The sequence below is a fragment of the Dysidea avara genome, chromosome 7 (assembly GCF_963678975.1).
Source record: "Dysidea avara chromosome 7, odDysAvar1.4, whole genome shotgun sequence".
NCBI classification, from domain to species: Eukaryota; Metazoa; Porifera; class Demospongiae; order Dictyoceratida; family Dysideidae; genus Dysidea; species Dysidea avara.
This window is the reverse complement of record NC_089278.1, coordinates 12949666-12969351: the sequence shown is the minus strand read 5'-3', so window position 1 is coordinate 12969351 and position 19686 is coordinate 12949666. Positions and strand designations below refer to the sequence as shown.

At 36.7% G+C, this 19686-nt stretch overlaps 1 protein-coding gene across 3 annotated transcripts in view; it reads left to right on the top strand.

Moving 5' to 3' along the window:
* LOC136262526 (low-density lipoprotein receptor-related protein 4-like) overlaps positions 1 to 19428 on the top strand; it is a 34419-nt gene extending 14991 nt beyond the window's left edge. For all 3 annotated transcript variants that reach the window (XM_066056827.1, XM_066056829.1, XM_066056828.1), the window contains exons 6-9: positions 7802 to 8104; positions 15064 to 15870; positions 17256 to 18047; positions 19266 to 19428. In XM_066056827.1, the coding sequence (XP_065912899.1) occupies positions 7802 to 8104; positions 15064 to 15870; positions 17256 to 18047; positions 19266 to 19300 (1937 nt within the window). In that variant the 3' untranslated portion in view covers positions 19301 to 19428. The remainder of the gene's footprint in view (positions 1 to 7801; positions 8105 to 15063; positions 15871 to 17255; positions 18048 to 19265) is intronic.
* The last annotated feature ends 258 nt before the right edge of the window (positions 19429 to 19686 follow it).

Below are 19686 nucleotides of genomic sequence, written 5' to 3'. Positions count from 1 at the left end.
TTGGCAGGGGCGTAGCTTCTTCACTTGAATTAGTCAATGCTTGAAGTAGATCGAGATACTCTAATAGAACAGTCACATTTCTACAAGTGCCATATTTTTATATTGTAAAGTGTGTAAGTAGCTAGTAATTTAAACTATACAATCCAATGCTAAGCAGAAGTTGTAACTATGCTAAATATTGATTGCAGTGTTACAGCTATTTTGTGACTGCTCTAATAGAGTATTTTGATCGTTTTAATGCAGTACAAGATGAAAGGCAAAGTGTTGTTAAGGGTTTACTAGTTAAAATGGGTGTTAGTTGACTGCAGTTGCATGCCACTAACAGGGCCGCCCAGAGAAATTAGGGGGCCCAGGGAAAAGAGTTAAAGAGGGGCCCAGGGGCAAGGAAGGGTCTAGATCCTGACCGCTCTATTAGAGTATATCGATCTTTAAACAGGCAATCAAGGGGCTCCTTTTGGGCTGGGGCAGGGGAAAAATACCCCCCCCCCCCCCCCCCCCCCCATGTGGGCGGCCCTGGCCACTAAAATTACAGTTATATTTTAATATTCTGTCACTGTAATCTGGGGTTTCTGTCAAAACCATGGAAACTCACCTACTGTTATCAACAGTGCATTGCTTATTCTAACAAAAAGTATTGAAATCCCATCCAAAAACAGCTTATAGCTGTAAAAAAGTGCGCATCCAAGTAAAGCAGAGTTAACTGCGACAAAAAGTAATGATATCATAATTCGGCCATGTACGAAGTGTGCAAGTTGTAAAATTCATATTAGCTAATCAGATAATACAATGTTAGTGTTAAAGTGTTAATGAGAACTATGTGCTGCTAGTTTTTAAGTGTGTGAGCATCTTCATAAATGCCACACAAATTTAATTCTCAATAAAGCAATGTGTATAGATTCTCTGATAGCAATAAATAGTTTGAGTTTGGCCGCCTTTCCTGTATACGGCAGCTACGAACAAAGGAAAGGTGGCCAAACTCAAACTATTTATTGCTATCAGAGAATCTATACACATTGCTTTATTGAGAATTAAATTTGTGTGGCATTTATGAAGATGCTCACACACTTATAAACTAGCAGCACATAGTTCTCATTAACACTTTAACAATAACATTGTATTATCTGATTAGCTAATATGAATTTTACAACTTGCACACCTCGTACATGGCCGAATTATGATATCATTACTTTTTGTCGCAGTTAACTCTGCTTTACTTGGACGCGTACTTTTTTACAGCTATAAGCTGTTTTTGGATGGGTATATAATACATATATTTATTACAGAACACTCTACATGGTGGTTTCTTTATAACTGAACACTCTACAAAGTGACTACTTGTAGCTGATATTTCTACAGGGTGATTTGTTTGTAGCTGAACTCTCTACATGATGGTTTCTTCGCAGCTGAACTCTCTACATGGTGGTTTCTTTGCAACTGAACTCTCTACAAGGTGGCTTCTTCTAGCTGATATTTCTACAGTATTTGTTTGTACTGTAGCTGAACTCTCTACATGATGGTTTCTTTGCAGCTGAACTCTCTACAAGGTAACTTCTTCTAGCTGATGTCTCTACAGGGTCACTTGTTTGTAGTTGAACTCTCTACATGATGGTTTCTTTGTAGCTGAACTCTCTACAAAGTAACTTCTTCTAGCTGATGTCTCTACAGGGTCACTAGTTTGTAGCTGAACTCTCTACATGGTGGTTTTTTTGTAACCGAACTCTCTACAAGGTGACTTCTTCTAGCTGATCTTTCTACAAGGTGATTTGTTTATAGTTGAACTCTCTACATGATGGTTTCTTTGCAGCTGAACTCTCTGCAAGGCAACTTCTTTAGCTGATCTCTGCACAGGGTGAATTGTTTGTAGCTGAGCTCTCTACAAGTGACCTCTTCTAGCTGATCTCTCTACAGAGTGATTTGTTTGTAGCTGAGCTCTCTACAAGTGACCTCTTCTAGCTGATCTCTCTACAGAGTGATTTGTTTGTAGCTGAACTCTCTACAGGTGATTTGTTTGTAGCTGAACTCTCTACATGGTGGTTTCTTTGTAACTGAACTCTCTACAAGGTGACTTCTTCTAGCTGATCTTTCTACACAGCAATTTGTTTGTAGCTGATTTCTCTACAGGATGATTTGTTTGCAGCTGAACTCTCTACATGGTGGTTTCTTTGTAGCTGAACTCTCTACAAGGTGACTTCTTCTAGCTGAACTCTCTACAGGGTGATCTTTTTGTAGATGATCTCTCTACAGAGTGATTTGTTTGCAGCTGACCTCTCTACATGATGGTTTCTTTGTAGCTGAACGCTCTACAAAGTAACCTCTTCTAGCTGATCTCTCTACAGGGTGAACTGTTTGCAGCCGAACTCTCTGCAGGGTGATTTAAATGCTCTACAGGGTGATTTCTTTGTAGCTGAACTCTCTACATGATGGTTTATTTGTAACTGAACTCTCTACAAGGTAACTTCTTCTAGCTGATCTTTCTACAGGACGGTTTGTTTGTAGCTGAATTCTCTACAAGGTGATTTATTTGCAGCTGAACTCTCTATAGGGTGAATTCTTCTAGCTGAACTCTCTACAGGGTGATCTTTTCGTAGCTGAACTCTCTCCAGGGTGATTTTTTTTCAGCTGAATTCTCTACATGATGGTTTCTTTGTAGCTGAACTCTCTACAAGGTGACTTCTTCTAGCTGATCTCTCTACAGGGTGATTTGTTTGCAGCTGAACTCTCTACATAGTGCATAGTTTCTTTGTAACTGAACTCTCTATAAGGTGACTTCTTCTAGCTGATCTCTCTACAGGGTGATTTGTTTCTAGGTGAACTCTCTACAGGGTGACTTGCCTGTAGCTGAATTGTCTATCAGATTAACTGGTTGTAGCTGAATTTCCTACAGAATAACTTGCAATGTAATATAATTCTTTGATGGAGTAAGTTATAAACGTAGCTGAATGCTCTATTAGGGTGACTGTTCTATTAGAGTATCTCAATCTCGCATTTGCAACACGTAGTTGGCTTTCGAATCATGACTCAGTGGTTTGTAATCCGATTCTTCTGTACTACTGCAAGGACTTTCTATGATGATTATTCCAGCTACACACTGATTTTCAGCTCATTGCTCTAAGCGGTTTGCCTGGTAGGCGTGAAAACTAATAGTTTTTTTATTCATAAAAATCGGTTGCGTAATTGTGACACAGGTTGGGTTTTGTGTCATATCTCCATGGTCTTTATCTCGATTCTCTTCAAACCACAAAAAGGCACTCCTACGATGGTTACTCCATCTACATATCAATTTTCAACTCATTCCTCCAAGTGGTTTACCCTGTAGGCGTGACAGACCTTCGACCTTATTTTACGCACATAATCGGTCATAACTCCGTGAATGTTTATCGGATTCCTACCAAAGTTGGTACTGAGATCCGCCTTAATGAGCCCTTCAAGTGTGCCAAATTATTTCAGCCCGATTGGAGCATGCATTCGTGTTTTATGGTGGATTTTGTGAAGTGTGCAAAATGAAGTAGAAGAAGAAAACAACGAAGAAATTAAAACGAAATTTTGTTCACTCGTATCTCGGAAATGGCTGGACCGATTTTCTTCAAATTTGGTATGTAGACTCCCATAACTGGCCGGCACGTCTGTAGCAAATTTGGTTCCAATCGGATAAGGGATCACAGAGCTACATAGGTGTGAAAATTGCATTTTCTTTCTTCCTGTTAACATACTCACGGTGTGGCGCGCCGGCTTCTTGGGCTGCACGACACACTATCGTGTGTCTTGATATATTGATCGATTTTCATCTTGGTAGCTGCCATCTTGGATTTTAGTGGTTAATGAGTGTTGAAAAGATTGGAAACAGCTGATTTCTAGTTCCATGTGATCTTAAGAAGTAAAAAAACACAAATTTAAAGAATCTATATGAAAAGTTGAGCATTGTATGAATTGCTACACAACCGCATACACTATTATACATATAATGCCCTGATCACAGGGTAATATCAGATATGTATACCCAAAAATTCCTTTTACATAAAGCCATAGATTTTGGGTTCAAGTTAGCAATAGCACAACAATGATCCTTGCTGAGCTACCTTGATGGTACGTACCTATGCCCAATCCCTGGATTTCTTTTCACTCTTGGTTGCATATGTATATATGTTATTCCCTATATACAATGTTTATCTCTTGTTTCACTACTGTTTGGATCCCTACTTCATTTTTAAATTAGGATTTATTTAACTAACCATTTAGATGAATGATGATATTACAGCATAGCTCAGTGGGAAAATCCCTACTTTGACATGTTTTGTTATAACATGCTAAAGTATAGGGATTTTCCTACCAAGCTATGCTGTAATATCATCATTCATCACTTGTTTCATTACTTTTTATCGCTTAGATCTCTACTTCATTTTAAAATTTAATGTACTATTTATTTGTTATAGCATACAGTTATGCAAGTGTGACTGCTCTATTAGGGTGACTGCTGTATTAGAGTACCTCGAGTCAACCAGGGGGCGTGTCACTTTTCTGTGCTAGCATTATGAATACAGCTAAATCAATAATAAGGGGTGTGGTCATCAAGATCAAGTAAATAGGTATGATCTCCATGCTGGATCATTATTAATCAGCCAAGATCATTAATGGGCATTGTCTTAAACCTTTTGTGAAGTTATAATTAAGTATCTACCAAATGTAACTGCTTTAAATAATTTTGTGGTAGCTAAATATGCTGTTCAGTGAAGCTGTTGATACAGAAGATTAATGCCTTAATATGGTTTCATTGCATCAAGAATAAGATGACTAGCCTGATTGAGAAAGACAAGGTGCGAAGGGCACACACTTGTCAGAACCCCAAAAAGCAGGCTGGTAGGCAGGCAAGCTGGAAGACAAAAATTCAAGTTTTGGTGATTTTTAAAATTCTATATCCTAGTTTTTAATACTATATTTGATTTTAGATGGACTGATATTATTCCGTAAAGGTAATATTTATCACATAAGACGTCTCTAGGATGATTTTAAAGGTAGCATTTTAGGCAGTGCATGTCATTTTTGGGCTTTAACAGTACTACCGTACAGTTTGACATTATTAATTTTAAAACGAAATAGGGATCCAGGTGATAAAAAGAGGTGAAATAAAAGATGAATGATGGTATTACAACATAACTCTGTGACCACATTGGCATGATGTAACCATTATTTTGTTTAATGCCAAGGTAGGGATTTTCCCACTGTGCTATGCTGTAATACCATCATTGTTTTACTACCTTTTATCGCTTGGATCCCTACTTCATTTTTAAACCAGGTGTGCATCCACAGCCAGCCAAAGGCTGGTTGTGGGCATGCCCCTGGTTTGCTGAAATTGTTTTTGTAAAAACATGTGTGTATACCTATCTATCTATTTAGACTACTTATTTTATGTTTCAGATCAGAAAATTATTGTGGGAGGGTGGCTCATTATTCACTAAATTCATTACAATTGTACGAAACTTAACTGTTTTATTAGAGTTAACTGAATGCCCTTTCAATATGTTATTGATCACTATTCTGCTAGCTTAAGAAGTCGAAAGGTTAAAAAGATATTGAGATGGGCCTTCAGTCCTTCTAGCCTGCCTTCTAGCTATGTAGCTAAGCAGGTTAGTTTTTACTTCCATACAATCAGTCAATACTGAGATGATGAAAGAAAAAAACTTGCATGATGTCACAATAGGCAGGATAAGGTCCGTCAGGATCTGAAGAAGTATGGAGATGATGAGTCATCTTGGTATAAAGAAGCCCAAGATCATACCAGATTGAGAACCTTTTGAAGTGAGGGACTTGATCAGCACATGATGGCTCCACCTTTGAATAAACCATTTATATGTACCACCTGCTATCGATCATTTAAAAGGAAGCAAGACATTACAAGGCAGAGATGTACTACCACCCATCCTCATCATTGACAGAAAAGAGTGGACACATCCTCTGCTGGACAGCATTATCCCAGGATGGCTGGCTTCAAGTTCTAGTGTGTGTGTATGCACCTATCTACTTATCTATGGTTGTCCGTACGCTAACACTACACATAGTCTAACACTACATTAACACTAAATTGGTCCTTGGGGGGTTTAATCTAATGCTTAACCTTCTCTCTGCTCCTTTCTGCAGCTCTTTGTTTAGGATATCCACCTTAATTCCTTAGCATTTATTGATTGAGGCAAGAAAAGATCACCACTGCATCACAGCAATACGTACCTGACACTGTGACAAGTAATGATCCCTACATCAGTGCAGTAAGCTTGGTGACCTCCATCCAACCAGAGTAGAGGAATAAACCACAACAAACAAGGCTATGCAGTACAAATAAAACTACTAGCCTGTTGTGGTGCCAGTAACATGGTACCACAATACTCTAGTTTATTCTCGCCAGCTAGTCAACTCTAGGCCCAGAGAGGAGTATACACCATGCACAGCATAATGCTTCTTGGTTCAAAGTGAAGTTTATGTAGTAAGGTGATGTTTAACAGGTAAATTTGGTGAATTTAGAACTCAATTTTCAAAGAGAAACAGCACTGCAATCTGTATGTAGCTATAGCAACATCTAAATATATAAACCCACAATCAGTTCAAATAACATTTGATATAAATCTGTAGTATCCAGGGGTCCACGCAACAACCTACACAACAACCTTTGCTGCATTACATCATCCACTACATTGTACAACACCTTTCATCATGTACTTCTGTTGCAGACAAATGCATCTATAAATATACAGAAAGTTTAAAACTATAAGACCACTTGTGTGATGCTTGGCAATTATGCCATGGTGATGCTTTGTGGATGCAATGTTATAGAGCTTGCTGTGATGGATGGGTTGCATAGTGGTCTTTTTTACATGCTGCTTTTTTTCATTTTATAGTTAGGTCATGCTGTGATTGGTTTTGTGTAAAGTGAAAGAACAGCATATAAAACTAGACCACTTCAGATTAGTGGTTGATTTGCATTTGTATGATAAGGTTGCTCAGAACTCATACCCACAATCATACCTTTCATCATGGTAGAGATATCTGATGGTGTTAAAAGGATTTCTGTTTTGGTGGTGTCTGAATAGTAGCCACAACAAAGTTTGTAAAAATGTTGGCAACAATCTATCAATTCTACAGAGTTGGTCATCCATTTAGTTATACACATGCATGTTGGGTTTCAAGCCTTCGTGTTATTCATATATCCTCTACATATTCATCTAAATTTTTTTACTAATCCATCAGTTTGATGAATCTGTGGCCATGTATGCACGCATGCAACTGTTAATAGCATGTAACCATACCCATGTACCTAGCCAGTCTGTATATCACTTAGGCTACGTAAAAATCATGTACATAAAACCCTGGTTAGATAGAGATGTTGGCTATTGCAAACAATTACAACTAATGGTGCATCTTTGCAAGAATACAACTCCATAATTACATTATTGAGTAACAGTCGTGATATTGATAGTATGTAATCGTACTATTGCAATATATTAAACATATCTGTACTTAGTCAAAAACATGGATAACAGCAACAAACACGATAGTACTGAAGTTGAAAAAACTGAAAGTCTAGTAGAGCATGCACCACAAAGATTACAACTGTAATTTTTACCAATGGAGTGTAAGAAAAGCAAATATGTAGTGTGTAATTGGATTATTTATGGTGTGTCATTTATGTGAGGTTGAGTATCTTGCTAGTATATAATATCATGATGCTATCATTATCATAATAAAATTATCAATCATGAATAGTACTATTGATCAGCTCTAAAGTATATTTACATATTCTATTAACTTTCTACAGTGATACCCTACATCATCAGAGATTCGTTTATAAAAAGAATGAATATTCCAGCTCCAGAGAGTTTTACATTGTCAGTGGAATTTATAGCAATCTGTATCAATTATACTATTTCATGGAAATTTGATGGAAAACAGATTACCAATGACTCTAACCATTTGATCACTAGTAACAGTGTTAGCAGTTCACATTACATGACATCTCTTACTATTATGGAAAGTTCAGAGAGTAAATCAGGTATTTACTCAGTGATGGTTTCTTCTCTACATGGTAGTGACCGTGTGAACATCTCAGTAGAAATCATAAGTAAGTAGTGACATAATTTATGTTTTTTTAATAGTGTGTTAGGTACAGTAAAAATATAATCAGTCTTCAAGATATCGACTACCAGCAGAGATGGGGTAACGCATTATGTAATATAATGCATTATGTAATATATATATTACAATTTGCGAGTCAAAATAATATAATGCGTTACTTAGCGAATGCAGTAATATAACTTAAGTTACTTTTGGAAACTATTAACTCGTTACTAGTATTGAACAAAGTAATAATATTATGTAACAAGCAACGTAATGAGTAGCGATAAGTGCGATGTAACAAGTAATACTATGAGTAACAATAAGCCAGTAATGCATTACAAATGGTTTTTTATACTGCTATTTACTATCCATTAAACTATTCAGTGATTCATTACCCTTAGTCCATTAACCTTTCACCCATTAAAAGATGCTGCCCAGTCCATTAGACTGATGCGTACCATATGGCTACATAGACTATTGCTATTAATGCCCACCATCTCTGTGAAAACATGCGCTTTGCATGCATATACTGTATGTTGAAGTGTTAGTTTAAATTCATAATATTAAAGTAACTTAATCCAAATTCATAACATTGTGAAGTTACTTGCATTTATTTACAGCTAATAATATTTTCACAAGTAATTTAATATTTAATATTTTTAAGTTGCATTTTATTTTAAGTAATATGTCATTGTGTAGAAAGTATTATGTAATATGTAATTTAGGTTTGTTTACTGCATGGCACCTGGTATTTAGAATTAGCACAACATCAACTTGTTATTTCTATGATTCCCAATCGAACTTAAAATTTCTAGTATTTGGTTGTCTATTTTGTAACATTTATTATGACTGGTGAGCCCACACATACTTAAGAGAAAGAATGGCACAAGACTTAATGGTTTCGTTTTAACATGCACCCCATCATGGCCATTATACTTCATTTTCAGCTATGATCAGGCTGTTACATAACATTAATGAAGAACAGTACAAGAAGCTAGTATCTCTGAAATTAATCCAGCCACTATTGAAAATTTAGAAGATTATTGTTATAAATGTAGGAAAGCCATCACGTGCTACTGCTAAGCAACATCTTGTAATGTCAGTAAAGAGAAATGGGACGCAATTAAAGGTAAGTCCATGCTGTGGGCATTGTCAATCAACAAATAATTATTAAGAGAAAAAAGTCATCATTTGTGTGATTCAAACCTGTTGAAACATTAAAACAAAAAAGGAGGGGGGCTAAGTACGGGGCCTCCGTGATCTGCACAGCAATTGGAGTCTTGGCAACTGGAAAATGCAAACTGGACTAGGCACCACGAATACATAATTGCAAATCTTAACAAAGAAAAAATTAATTTACATCTCACCAATCCCATCATTACATGATAAGAAAGAGAAAGTAAGGTGGCAGTTACGTCCTGTACTCCATTATGTCTCAAAGAAGGAAACATGCTGTGTGGACAAGACAGAGCATGTTTTTTGTCAAAGAGTGACCACAAACACAGGAAGTAGGGCAGACAGATGGTAGCCAATGATAGCAAAGTGCAAATGCAGCAGCACAAAGTTATGTGACTTCAATGGAAGTTGCTCTTGATGGTGCTTAGAGACTGCAATTGGAACTGTGAATCTATACAGTCACCAAGTTGATGTACTTGAGAGGTAATCAAACCAACAAGACCAGCATTTACTTTCAGAGCAGGAGTGCTGCTGCGATGCAACAACTGAAGGATCATCCAAGGCCTCCCAGTCACACAGGCAAGGAAAACAGCTTCTCTTGACATCATCAGGAAGTGTTCGACCCAATATACAGTACCAGGAAGGAAAACAGATCTAATAAAATGTTCCAAGTGGAAGGAAAAGATCAGTAAGTAGAACAAGAACAAACAATAGTCAGCTCCCATCCTGCACCACCCCTATATGAGTTATAGTGCTGTCACTTGACATTTGAACTACACATATATGTTGATTATTGTTGAGTAATCTCTGCCTTATTTATGTATTTGAGATTCAACCTACATAGGAGATTTCATCATTTAACTTTTCCGTTGCAGTTCACTATCATGAGAGATTGCATTGTGAAGCTAATTCTGTTATATATACTTTTGAATCATAGCTCTCAAAAACATATTATAATCATTAATTCAACTTTGTTAAACTAAAGTGTCATTGATTGCTTGCACTACATATATTGAACAGTACGGATGATAAAAATGCTATGTAGTACAGTGAGGTTAAAACCTCATTGGATCACCCAAATTTTGGCTAGAAATTCTATAGTACAGTTATGGACATAGCAGCTAGAAATCTTCTGTTAGTTTTCAGCTAGCATGATTTTTAACTTAAGTTATTTAGATATTTTTTACAATAATTATAGACATTAAAAGCTTAGTCTGGCAGCACCTGCCCCTTTGCATAAAGAGGAAGGGTCTGGTTACTCTAGCGCCTAGTTTTACGGAGTTGTAACAAAGGAATGTAATTAAGCAATGTCATCACAATAATGGCAGCAAGAATGGCACAACTAGTGTAAACAATCAATTACCAACACCCTTATTACCACGGAACGTACCTTCCACTGTAAACATTCCTCAGGCACAAATTTTGGCAGAAGTATTCCCCTAGATATCATCCTTCTGTGCCTTAAGTTTGATGTCAATAGCTTCTTTCCCTGACCAGTAACAGACGAAAAGGTGCGGAGTGGAAATAACCGATTACCGGAACCATAACTCATTTACCGGAACTTACATACGCTTGCGTGTTTCAATTACCGGAACAATATCTAACCACCAACAAAAGGTTATTCCTAAAGTCATTAAAATTTTGACAAAAATCCCACATAATTGTGAGTGCCTAACGGACATCCATGCAAAATTTTGGAGCGTCAGAATGCGTATTGTAGGAGTTATGATTTTTTTAGTAAAAATGTATGCACAAATCGCTTGATAATTGAACACACAATGATCATTTAACAGTTCTACAGTAACAAATAGTGGAACAACAAGCTCCCAAGTAATTCTAGATCCTTCGCCGTGCACTGTTCTTTTTTGTAGGGATAGCATGGTGGCATACTTCACTTCCAGTGATGAAACCCACGCTTCTTAACAGTTGGCTTGATGGTAGTACACTATTCTGGACTATATTCTCACCAACCTCTGCCTTCACCACAGCCGCCATGTCATCTATGAGCATGCCAGTTCAACTGTCATGTTCGATGGTAGCCGTATCATGTTTATTCGTGGAAGTTTCATCGAGTCCTGGCCTTGACTATGGCTTGCCTTGTTTCTTTTATTGTTTGGTGACTAACATTGAAGCAGAAATCAACAGTAGAGGGGTCTACTCTCTTAAAGTGACGGAGAACAAATACCATTAATGGCACAGGGTAAACTCGCATCCAAATACAGCTCCAAACCTACAGTACAGAAGTCAAACAAACTGTAAACCTTTGTCCAATCCTTTATCAGTAGAATTATAACCCTCAACAAACATAAAACAGTCTTTGTCAACCATTCCACTTCTTTGTACCACGGAATTCCACCGTTTTTATTAGTAAAATGTCCGTCCGATAATTGAAGCATGCGTTTCCGGTAATTGAGTCAATCCGATAAATGATTGCTTATGCTAACACCCATACAAAGTAGTTCTTTAAAATCTGGTTAATAAATGGTTGCTAACACAACCAAAGGTACTTTCCATATTGTTTAGGCTGCGCAGCATCATGAGATACATCAGTTCCAATTACAGGGCTCTTTACTACTTTCATCTTTTGCTCTTGTATAAAACACCCTATTGTCGACTACAAACAAACTTAATCTTAGCGTATTCTCACAAAACTTTGTGCGAAACTCTTCCACACATTATATATAATTCTACAGTATCTACAGTATATGGTAACTCCAAAACAAACATCACAATAATTTAATAACGTGATCTAATTGGTGTACTTACCTGATTTCTGTAACATGCTACAAATTTTGAATGCTAGAGTGACCTGACCCTTCTTCTTTATGCGAAGGGGCGGGCACCGCCAGACTAATTAAAGCTGGCCTCAAATAAATGGTGGGTCCTAAATGAAAGCTACCTTAATGTTATAAGGTCTTGTACAGATTACAATAGCTAGAACAGTGCTTACTACAAGACTTGTCAAAAGGATGTCAGAAGCAGCTGTTACAAAGAGCAACAACAGTTTTGAGCTGATTTACGAGTGGATTATCGTAGTAATATATACAAGTACACGAAAAAATTTGGAATTTTCAACTAGAATAGGGACCATAGCACATCGATAAAATGTACTGAAACAAGTTGGAGTAGTCCATGATATTAAATCACTATAAAACAATAAGAAGTGTTATATCCCTACTGTGCATTTCCGTTATGGTATCTTGAGCACAGTAGGGATATAACACTTCTTATTGTTTTACAGTGATTTAATATCATGGACTACTCCAACTTGTTTCAGTACTTTTTGTCGATGTGCTATGGTCCCTACTCTATAGTATGTTCGCGTTGAGCTGGATCCTCAAAAACATTTAATAAATCATGGATGCAATTACACACGATCTTGAAATTTGGCTCATTTGCAGTACTGCTTGATCCGCTAAAAATATTGCAAAATCTTATTGTTCAAATGTTTGACATAATGTTTACGGCCAATCAAAATTTTCACAATACATTTCCTATGGAGAAGCCATATAAGTACAGTGTCCTTTAGAGCCCTTTCCCGAACTTGTAATGGAGCCAAACCGTACGTGTCTGTTGTTGACACCTTTGCTGTTACCAATAATCATCTGGTTGGCAGAAATGTTAACTTTGTTGAGAAAAAAATCCACTTTTAATTTTTAGCTGTTTTTCAGGGTTCAGCTCAACGTGAACATACTATAGTTGAAAATTCCAAATTTTTTCGTGTACTTGTTTGTTAACTTTTTTTGTAAATAATTTTATTATGACTGGTGAACCCATGCATACCGCATCTGAAAAGGCACCGCGCGCCCCAGCTATATCAATTATCGTGTGAAAAGTGAAGTATCCATTATGCTTCGTTGCCAGCTATGTTCAACCCGTTACACCTTTTGGCATACAGTACATATTTTGCATGCATCATGGACTTACCTTTGTCCTCCTTCACGTCCCATATATCTTTGCTAACAGTGCAAGGAGCTAGCACACAATGGCTTCCCTATGTTTGTACTGGAAATAATCTGTATTTTCCATTGTGACTGGAATGATCGCAGAGGCGCTTCTTGTAATGTTCTTCGTTTGTAATGCTGTGTAATGGGTTGAACATAGTTGAAAACAAAGTGTAATGGCTACTTACTTTTTCAGTAATTGATAGTTAGGGATGCATTGAGACAAAAACATTAAGCATGGTGCCTTTCTTTCTTTGGATGTAGTACACGCTGGTTCATTATGTTGCAAAAAAGGTAAACAAACAAAGAGAAGGAAAAATTTGGAATTTTAAGTTTGATTAGGGGTCATAATCATAAAAAGTAGTGAAACAAGGGAGGCCACCTACACCAGCAGATATACTAGTGAACGATTAATTCTAATTCAGTCTATAACTACCCATGACTGAATTAGAGATTAAATGTCCACTAGAATATCTGCAGGTGTAGGTGACCTGCCTTGTTGATTCCTAAAAATTCTTTCTTCAACTTGTAATAAATATATGCCCAGAGATCTATACATATATGTAAAAATGATAAAATTCTAGAAAGTCATAATACAAATTCTACAAATGTGTGCACCTACTGTAAAATTTCTAGTAATGTTTTCTATTAACGTTACTATATAATATCACAAAATGCTTTCAAACTCAGATCAATACTTTTAACTATTCCTGCATAATATTTATCTTGAAAAAGGTAACATTTAATAGTTATACCATGGCCACAAGGGATTTGCCTGATATATATGCCCAAGCCCAAGGGCCGCAGGCCCGAGGGCGAGGGCATATATATCAGGAAAATCCCAAGTGGCCATGGTATAAGTAATATATACCACTCTGGCATGCTCACCTAATAGGTGAAGGAAGACAAACCTGCATTCACCACATTACTTTTATACAGAGGTTTGCAAAAATCGATTGTGGGTTTAAATTGTGGGCACAAAAAAGAAATGATTGTGGGTTTCACTGGTTGTAGTGATACCATTTTAAGCCAAATAATCACTTTGTGGATGAATAAAGTTACCTAAGGTGCTAAAACAAACACTTAGACATATAGGTTGTGAATGTTTGAGGCATCTTTTCGTGCAGTTGAAATGTACTCTGTAGAAAAACAATCCACATTGCAAAAATGATTATTTAGTGATGCTTAGTAACTGAACTATGCAATGCTGACTCACTCATTTCTTTTTACTTCACAACAATGCCCCTGACTAAATCAACATGTTTAATTCAAACCCACAATGCAAAACTTTAAGCATCTCTATATAAATAATCAAAGGGAACTGATGCTTTATAGCTGCCTCAGCATCAAAGGCAGTTGTGGTCAGGGCTATATCGTGATATATAACCCTGTGATTTCCTTTGATCTGAGGTGTCAAAGTGGTATATATAGAGTCTATACAGTTTGTAGGGAATGAGATCAATTCTTCCTTAATACCAAGACACAAGATTCTGTTTATTTGGCCATGCGGGTTACATCCAGATTGTCTTCCAAGTTTACAGATCATCTGATCTAGCAACACTGAACACTTTAATGTCAGTAATACACCACCTAAAGTATAGGATGGGTACAAAACAGAAGTTGGGAATTTGCCATTGGTAAAATTTAATAGTCCATTTTTGTGCTACGTACGTATGTACAGTATGCTTTGTATATATCCATAATTATCCATATATCTTTGAATTTGTTATGTACCATCCAAAAAAAAAACAGTGTTCAAAATGAAATACTGTGCATCACTTCCATAAACCATTTTTTAGATATACTGTATGTTTACATAACTCTAATGTACATTGTATTTTAGATGACTGCACTCCATCTGTAATAAGAAGCCCCTTTCTTCTATTTCCTGACTACAATGCTATACGACGAATGAATTTGGATGGAACTGATCAACGTATTGCTGTCTTAAATGTATTTAATATATTTGGTCTGGATTTTGATATTTTGACAAACATGTTGTATTGGTGTGAATTAGATCTAGGAGACATATATCGAGCTAGTATTGATGGTGATGGTAGATGTAGAGAATTAATTGTCAGTGGACTAATCAATCCTGAAAATGTTGTTATAGACTGGATTAATAGGAAACTTTACTGGTGTGATTCTGGCAGTGATACAATAGAGTATTCTAATTTGGATGGAAGTGAGAGGACGGTGCTTGTTAATACTGGACTTGATCAACCACGTGGGATGGCAATTGATCCATTATCTGGATACATCTACTGGACAGATAGGGGTGCTGTACCAAAGATAGAAAAGATGAAACTTGATGGTACAGAAAGACAAGTTATTGTTGATTCTAGCCTTGTTTGGCCTAATGGTTTAACCATTGATTACGAAACATCAAAATTGTGTTGGAATGATGCAAACCATGACAGAATTGAGTGTTCCAATTTAGATGGTAGTGGAAGGACTACCCTCTACCAAAATATATCACAGCCCTACGGGATAACAGTGTACAATGATACACTGTACTGGAGTGATTGGACAAGACGATCAGTTGTCACAGCAGCCATTAGTGGAAATGATAGAATACTCCAAAGAGTTACACATGGAATGAGACCTGCTGGTATTGTTGTTGTACATCATTCAAGGCAACCTGGAGCTTGTAAGATTACTTTATATACAATAGTTACGTACTTTCATGCATTGAGGATTATTCACAAATCACTACACTTTTAATTCAGACGTGTGGCTAGCAGGTGGCACAATGCTGGTTTCCTTAAAATTTCGAGGTGTGTCTATCCCCACCTGTATGAACAAAAACACTTCTCATAAAATGTTTTTGTTATGCCTATAGTATGTACACGTTGAGCTGAGCCCTCGAAATCTTTAATATCTCACGGATGGAATTTCACAAGTTCTTGAAATTTGGCTCATTTGTAGTACTTCTTGACACGCTATTTTAAATCTAAGTATCTGACACATTATTTATGATCAATGAAAGTTTTTACCATACATTTCTATTGAGAAGCCATAAAAGTATATATTGTGATATCTTTTCTCAAACTTTTAATGGAGCCAAACCACATGTGTCTGCTCTTGACACCTTTATTGTCACCACGAATCATCTGGTTGGCACTGAAATTCTATTTCTCTTCAGAAAAATCCAGGGCTCAGCTCAGTGTTATTGTAAGGTGCAACGCATCTCTGAAATGTTGTACAGGACTTTACTACAAGTACACAGGCTTCTAATGTGAAACCATGGAAGCCTTTCTTTATTGGCAGTGCATGATGCAAGTGCCAGAAGACTATCACTTACTCCTGTGTATAAGTTGCTCACCCCCACCCATGTCTGCTGTTTGTAATATCAACAAACAGTCCAAAATGAGATAAATTTTGAGCAGCGTAGGCTTGTACACCCATTAGAATGGGAAGTACAAGTACAATAAACTGATGACTTAAAATGGTTAATACATCTACTAATCATGAGGGAGTTTTGCAAAAAAAAACATTCTTTTTGATAAACAGTAATTCATTTAACTACGCAAACCTTGAAAGCTATACTAGCAAAATTTTTGCTGATGATACCTGAAAAAGCAACCTACCATAAGGGTGGTGTAGACATCATGCAGCTAAATAGAGTTCAGAACGGACAAGGATTATACTAACAAGCTCCAGTCCAACATACACACTTCTGAGAGCATTCAGTGCCATGCACCATACAATTCACTTTTAGCTCCATAACACTAGCCAAGCTGTCCATTCGTACCAGTGCTTCCCCTAAGTCACAGCAATGTGTAATGGGCTTTTAAAAAGTCTGGCCATAGAGAAAGCAGGTTAACAGACTACTACATACTTAGGTCTCTTAATAGCAATAACTTAGAATTTCCAACAGTTGGTATTTTGATGAAATGAAAGCCAGTCATATATGGACAAAGTTATTGCCACGGTCATAATACATATGATACAATTGTACTGTAGTAGTGTAAAATATATTAACACAACTACAAGCCATTGCCTGTTAGTACATGTATGTTTATAATCATGCAGGTGGAAGAAGATGCAGTTCCAGTGTGTTAAATCCATCAATGCTAGTTGCAAATTATAAATCAGCTGAGGAGCACCTCCTTAATGGTACAAATAAACAAACTATATTTGTCTCAAGTCAATATCGTCTCATTGGTGGAATGGATGTAGATATTACTACTAATATGGTTTACTGGAGCAACGGACGTGGAGAAATTTATGCCTTTAACTACACTGATAGCAGCAACACTCTTATACATGATGGGTTAGGTCTTCCTAAAGAAATAACAGTAAACTGGATCACTAGGAAATTGTATTGGCTTGACTATAAAAATCACAGAATTGAATGTTCAGATATGGATGGGAATAATAGATATGTATTGATCAACAGTACCACAAGGTTATTAGCAATGGCACTTGATCCACGTGTCAATTACATATACTGGAGCCATTATCATCGTATTACAGGAACGGCAGTCATAGAGAAAATGAAGCTGGATGGAACCAACAGACACGTGATTGTATCTGGAATGAAAAGACCTAACTCCATAACAATTGACTATACTAATTCCAAACTCTATTGGGTTGATGGTCACAAAATAGAAACATCTGATCTGGAAGGCAAGGGAAGGTTGGCTGTTCAACCAACTGGAACAAGCCAAGCCACACTAGCCATGTACAACAATGTATTATACTGGACTGAGATTTCAAGTGTGCATGGCTGCACAACTGATGGCCATTATTTGGGAGAAATTATGAGACTGAGAGAACTAAGAGGGATTTGTATTAAACACAAATTAAGGAAGCCAAGAGCATGTAAGTACTCACACCACCTATAGTTTTGAAATATGATCTACTTAACAGGGGCATGGGAAGAATTATTATTAGAAGCTTTCACTGGCTGGTTATAGATCTTATGTAATCTTGCAACTTATAGTGACTGTTCGTAACTAAGCAATGGTGTCTGATTGCTTTATTAGAAATAAGTTAATCTCCTTCCACCCACGCGGCTGTTTAGATGTGCACTATCACAGCAATCAATGTAACTACCTTAGAAAATCCATTGATGAGATGAGCTACAAATTGACAAGCAGCCTATCTCATTCGTAAGCCTAAAGCTTCTAAATTTCTGTAAGTACCTCCAATAGGGTTTCCTGGCTAAAGCTCCTGGAAATATCTCTCTGGGTACATTCCTGCAGTGGCAATGAGACTGTTTCACATGAGAAGATCAAAGCACTGAAGCAAATACTATAATGGCAGGAAATTGTAAACCTTTATATAATTATTGGACTGGGGTCTACATAAATCAAAATATAATATATACAGTATAAAAACCCGCTTGACATGATTCTAGGGGGTTTCACCGGTTTCCAGAAACTGGTTAGCCTTCAAGATAAAAAGTTATATTAATATAATTAATAAAACAATCATAAAGCAAGATCAGTTAATGCCAAAGGAGCAATGTTAGGACTTTAGTGACTAAATCTTATAAATTACTACTCATAAGTACTTCTCGGGCATCTTTAAGTATGTTAAGCCCATCTAATATTTGGATCTGCTGCAAAGGGTTTATTATGGTATAACCTTGCATGGGCAGCTGCACTTCTCCCCTGGGGTTGGAAACCAGTCAGCAATTTTTTTTAGAATTGCTCCTGAGTCTATGCAATGGACAATGTCATATAGTTTCCAAATGCGTAATTAACATCAGAATCAATGAAACTATACTAAGGACTACCAAATTTAAATGAGCACTAGCATAAGCCATGAATTATCTTTCTTTCTCATGGAGAGATGTAACTCTCTATGGGTACCACATTCATCATTTCTGCCTACTGCACTTTAATTGCTTTGTAGCCCTTCATTTTTAAGCCACACATGAAACCATGTAAGGGATTTGATCAGAAAAAGCAGTAAATTTAGGAGTAATGGTATTATAGTGTAACGTTGCCATGTAAATACATAATTTTTATACTGCACTACTATTTTTCCTCCCAAATTTGAAAAAAAAATTATTTTATGGGTTGTTCATTACAGGCTATGCTACTGATGAAGCAACTGAAATGCAATGACAGTAACATTAATGTATTTAGTGTGACACAAGGCAAATGTATATTATTCCCGTCATATTAGTGTATTACTGTGCTTTACTGTGATAGATGTCCTGCTGTGATTTTAATATCTTTACATTTTTGAATAATATGATGCATCTTTGCATGTAATACAGTGGAACCTGCCTTTGCAGCCACTGGTATTAGGGGTAATGCACCTCTGTATTAGAAAGCCCTAAATGGAGTTTCTGGGTGTGTGCGAATCAAATGTTGATACTCAGTGTTGGGGGTAACACGTTACATAATAATTATTACTTTTGTGGTAATGAAGTAATATAACGAAATATGCTGTAAAAACAGGTAATATAACTCAAGTTACTTTACTTGCAAATATAGCGTGTTACCTA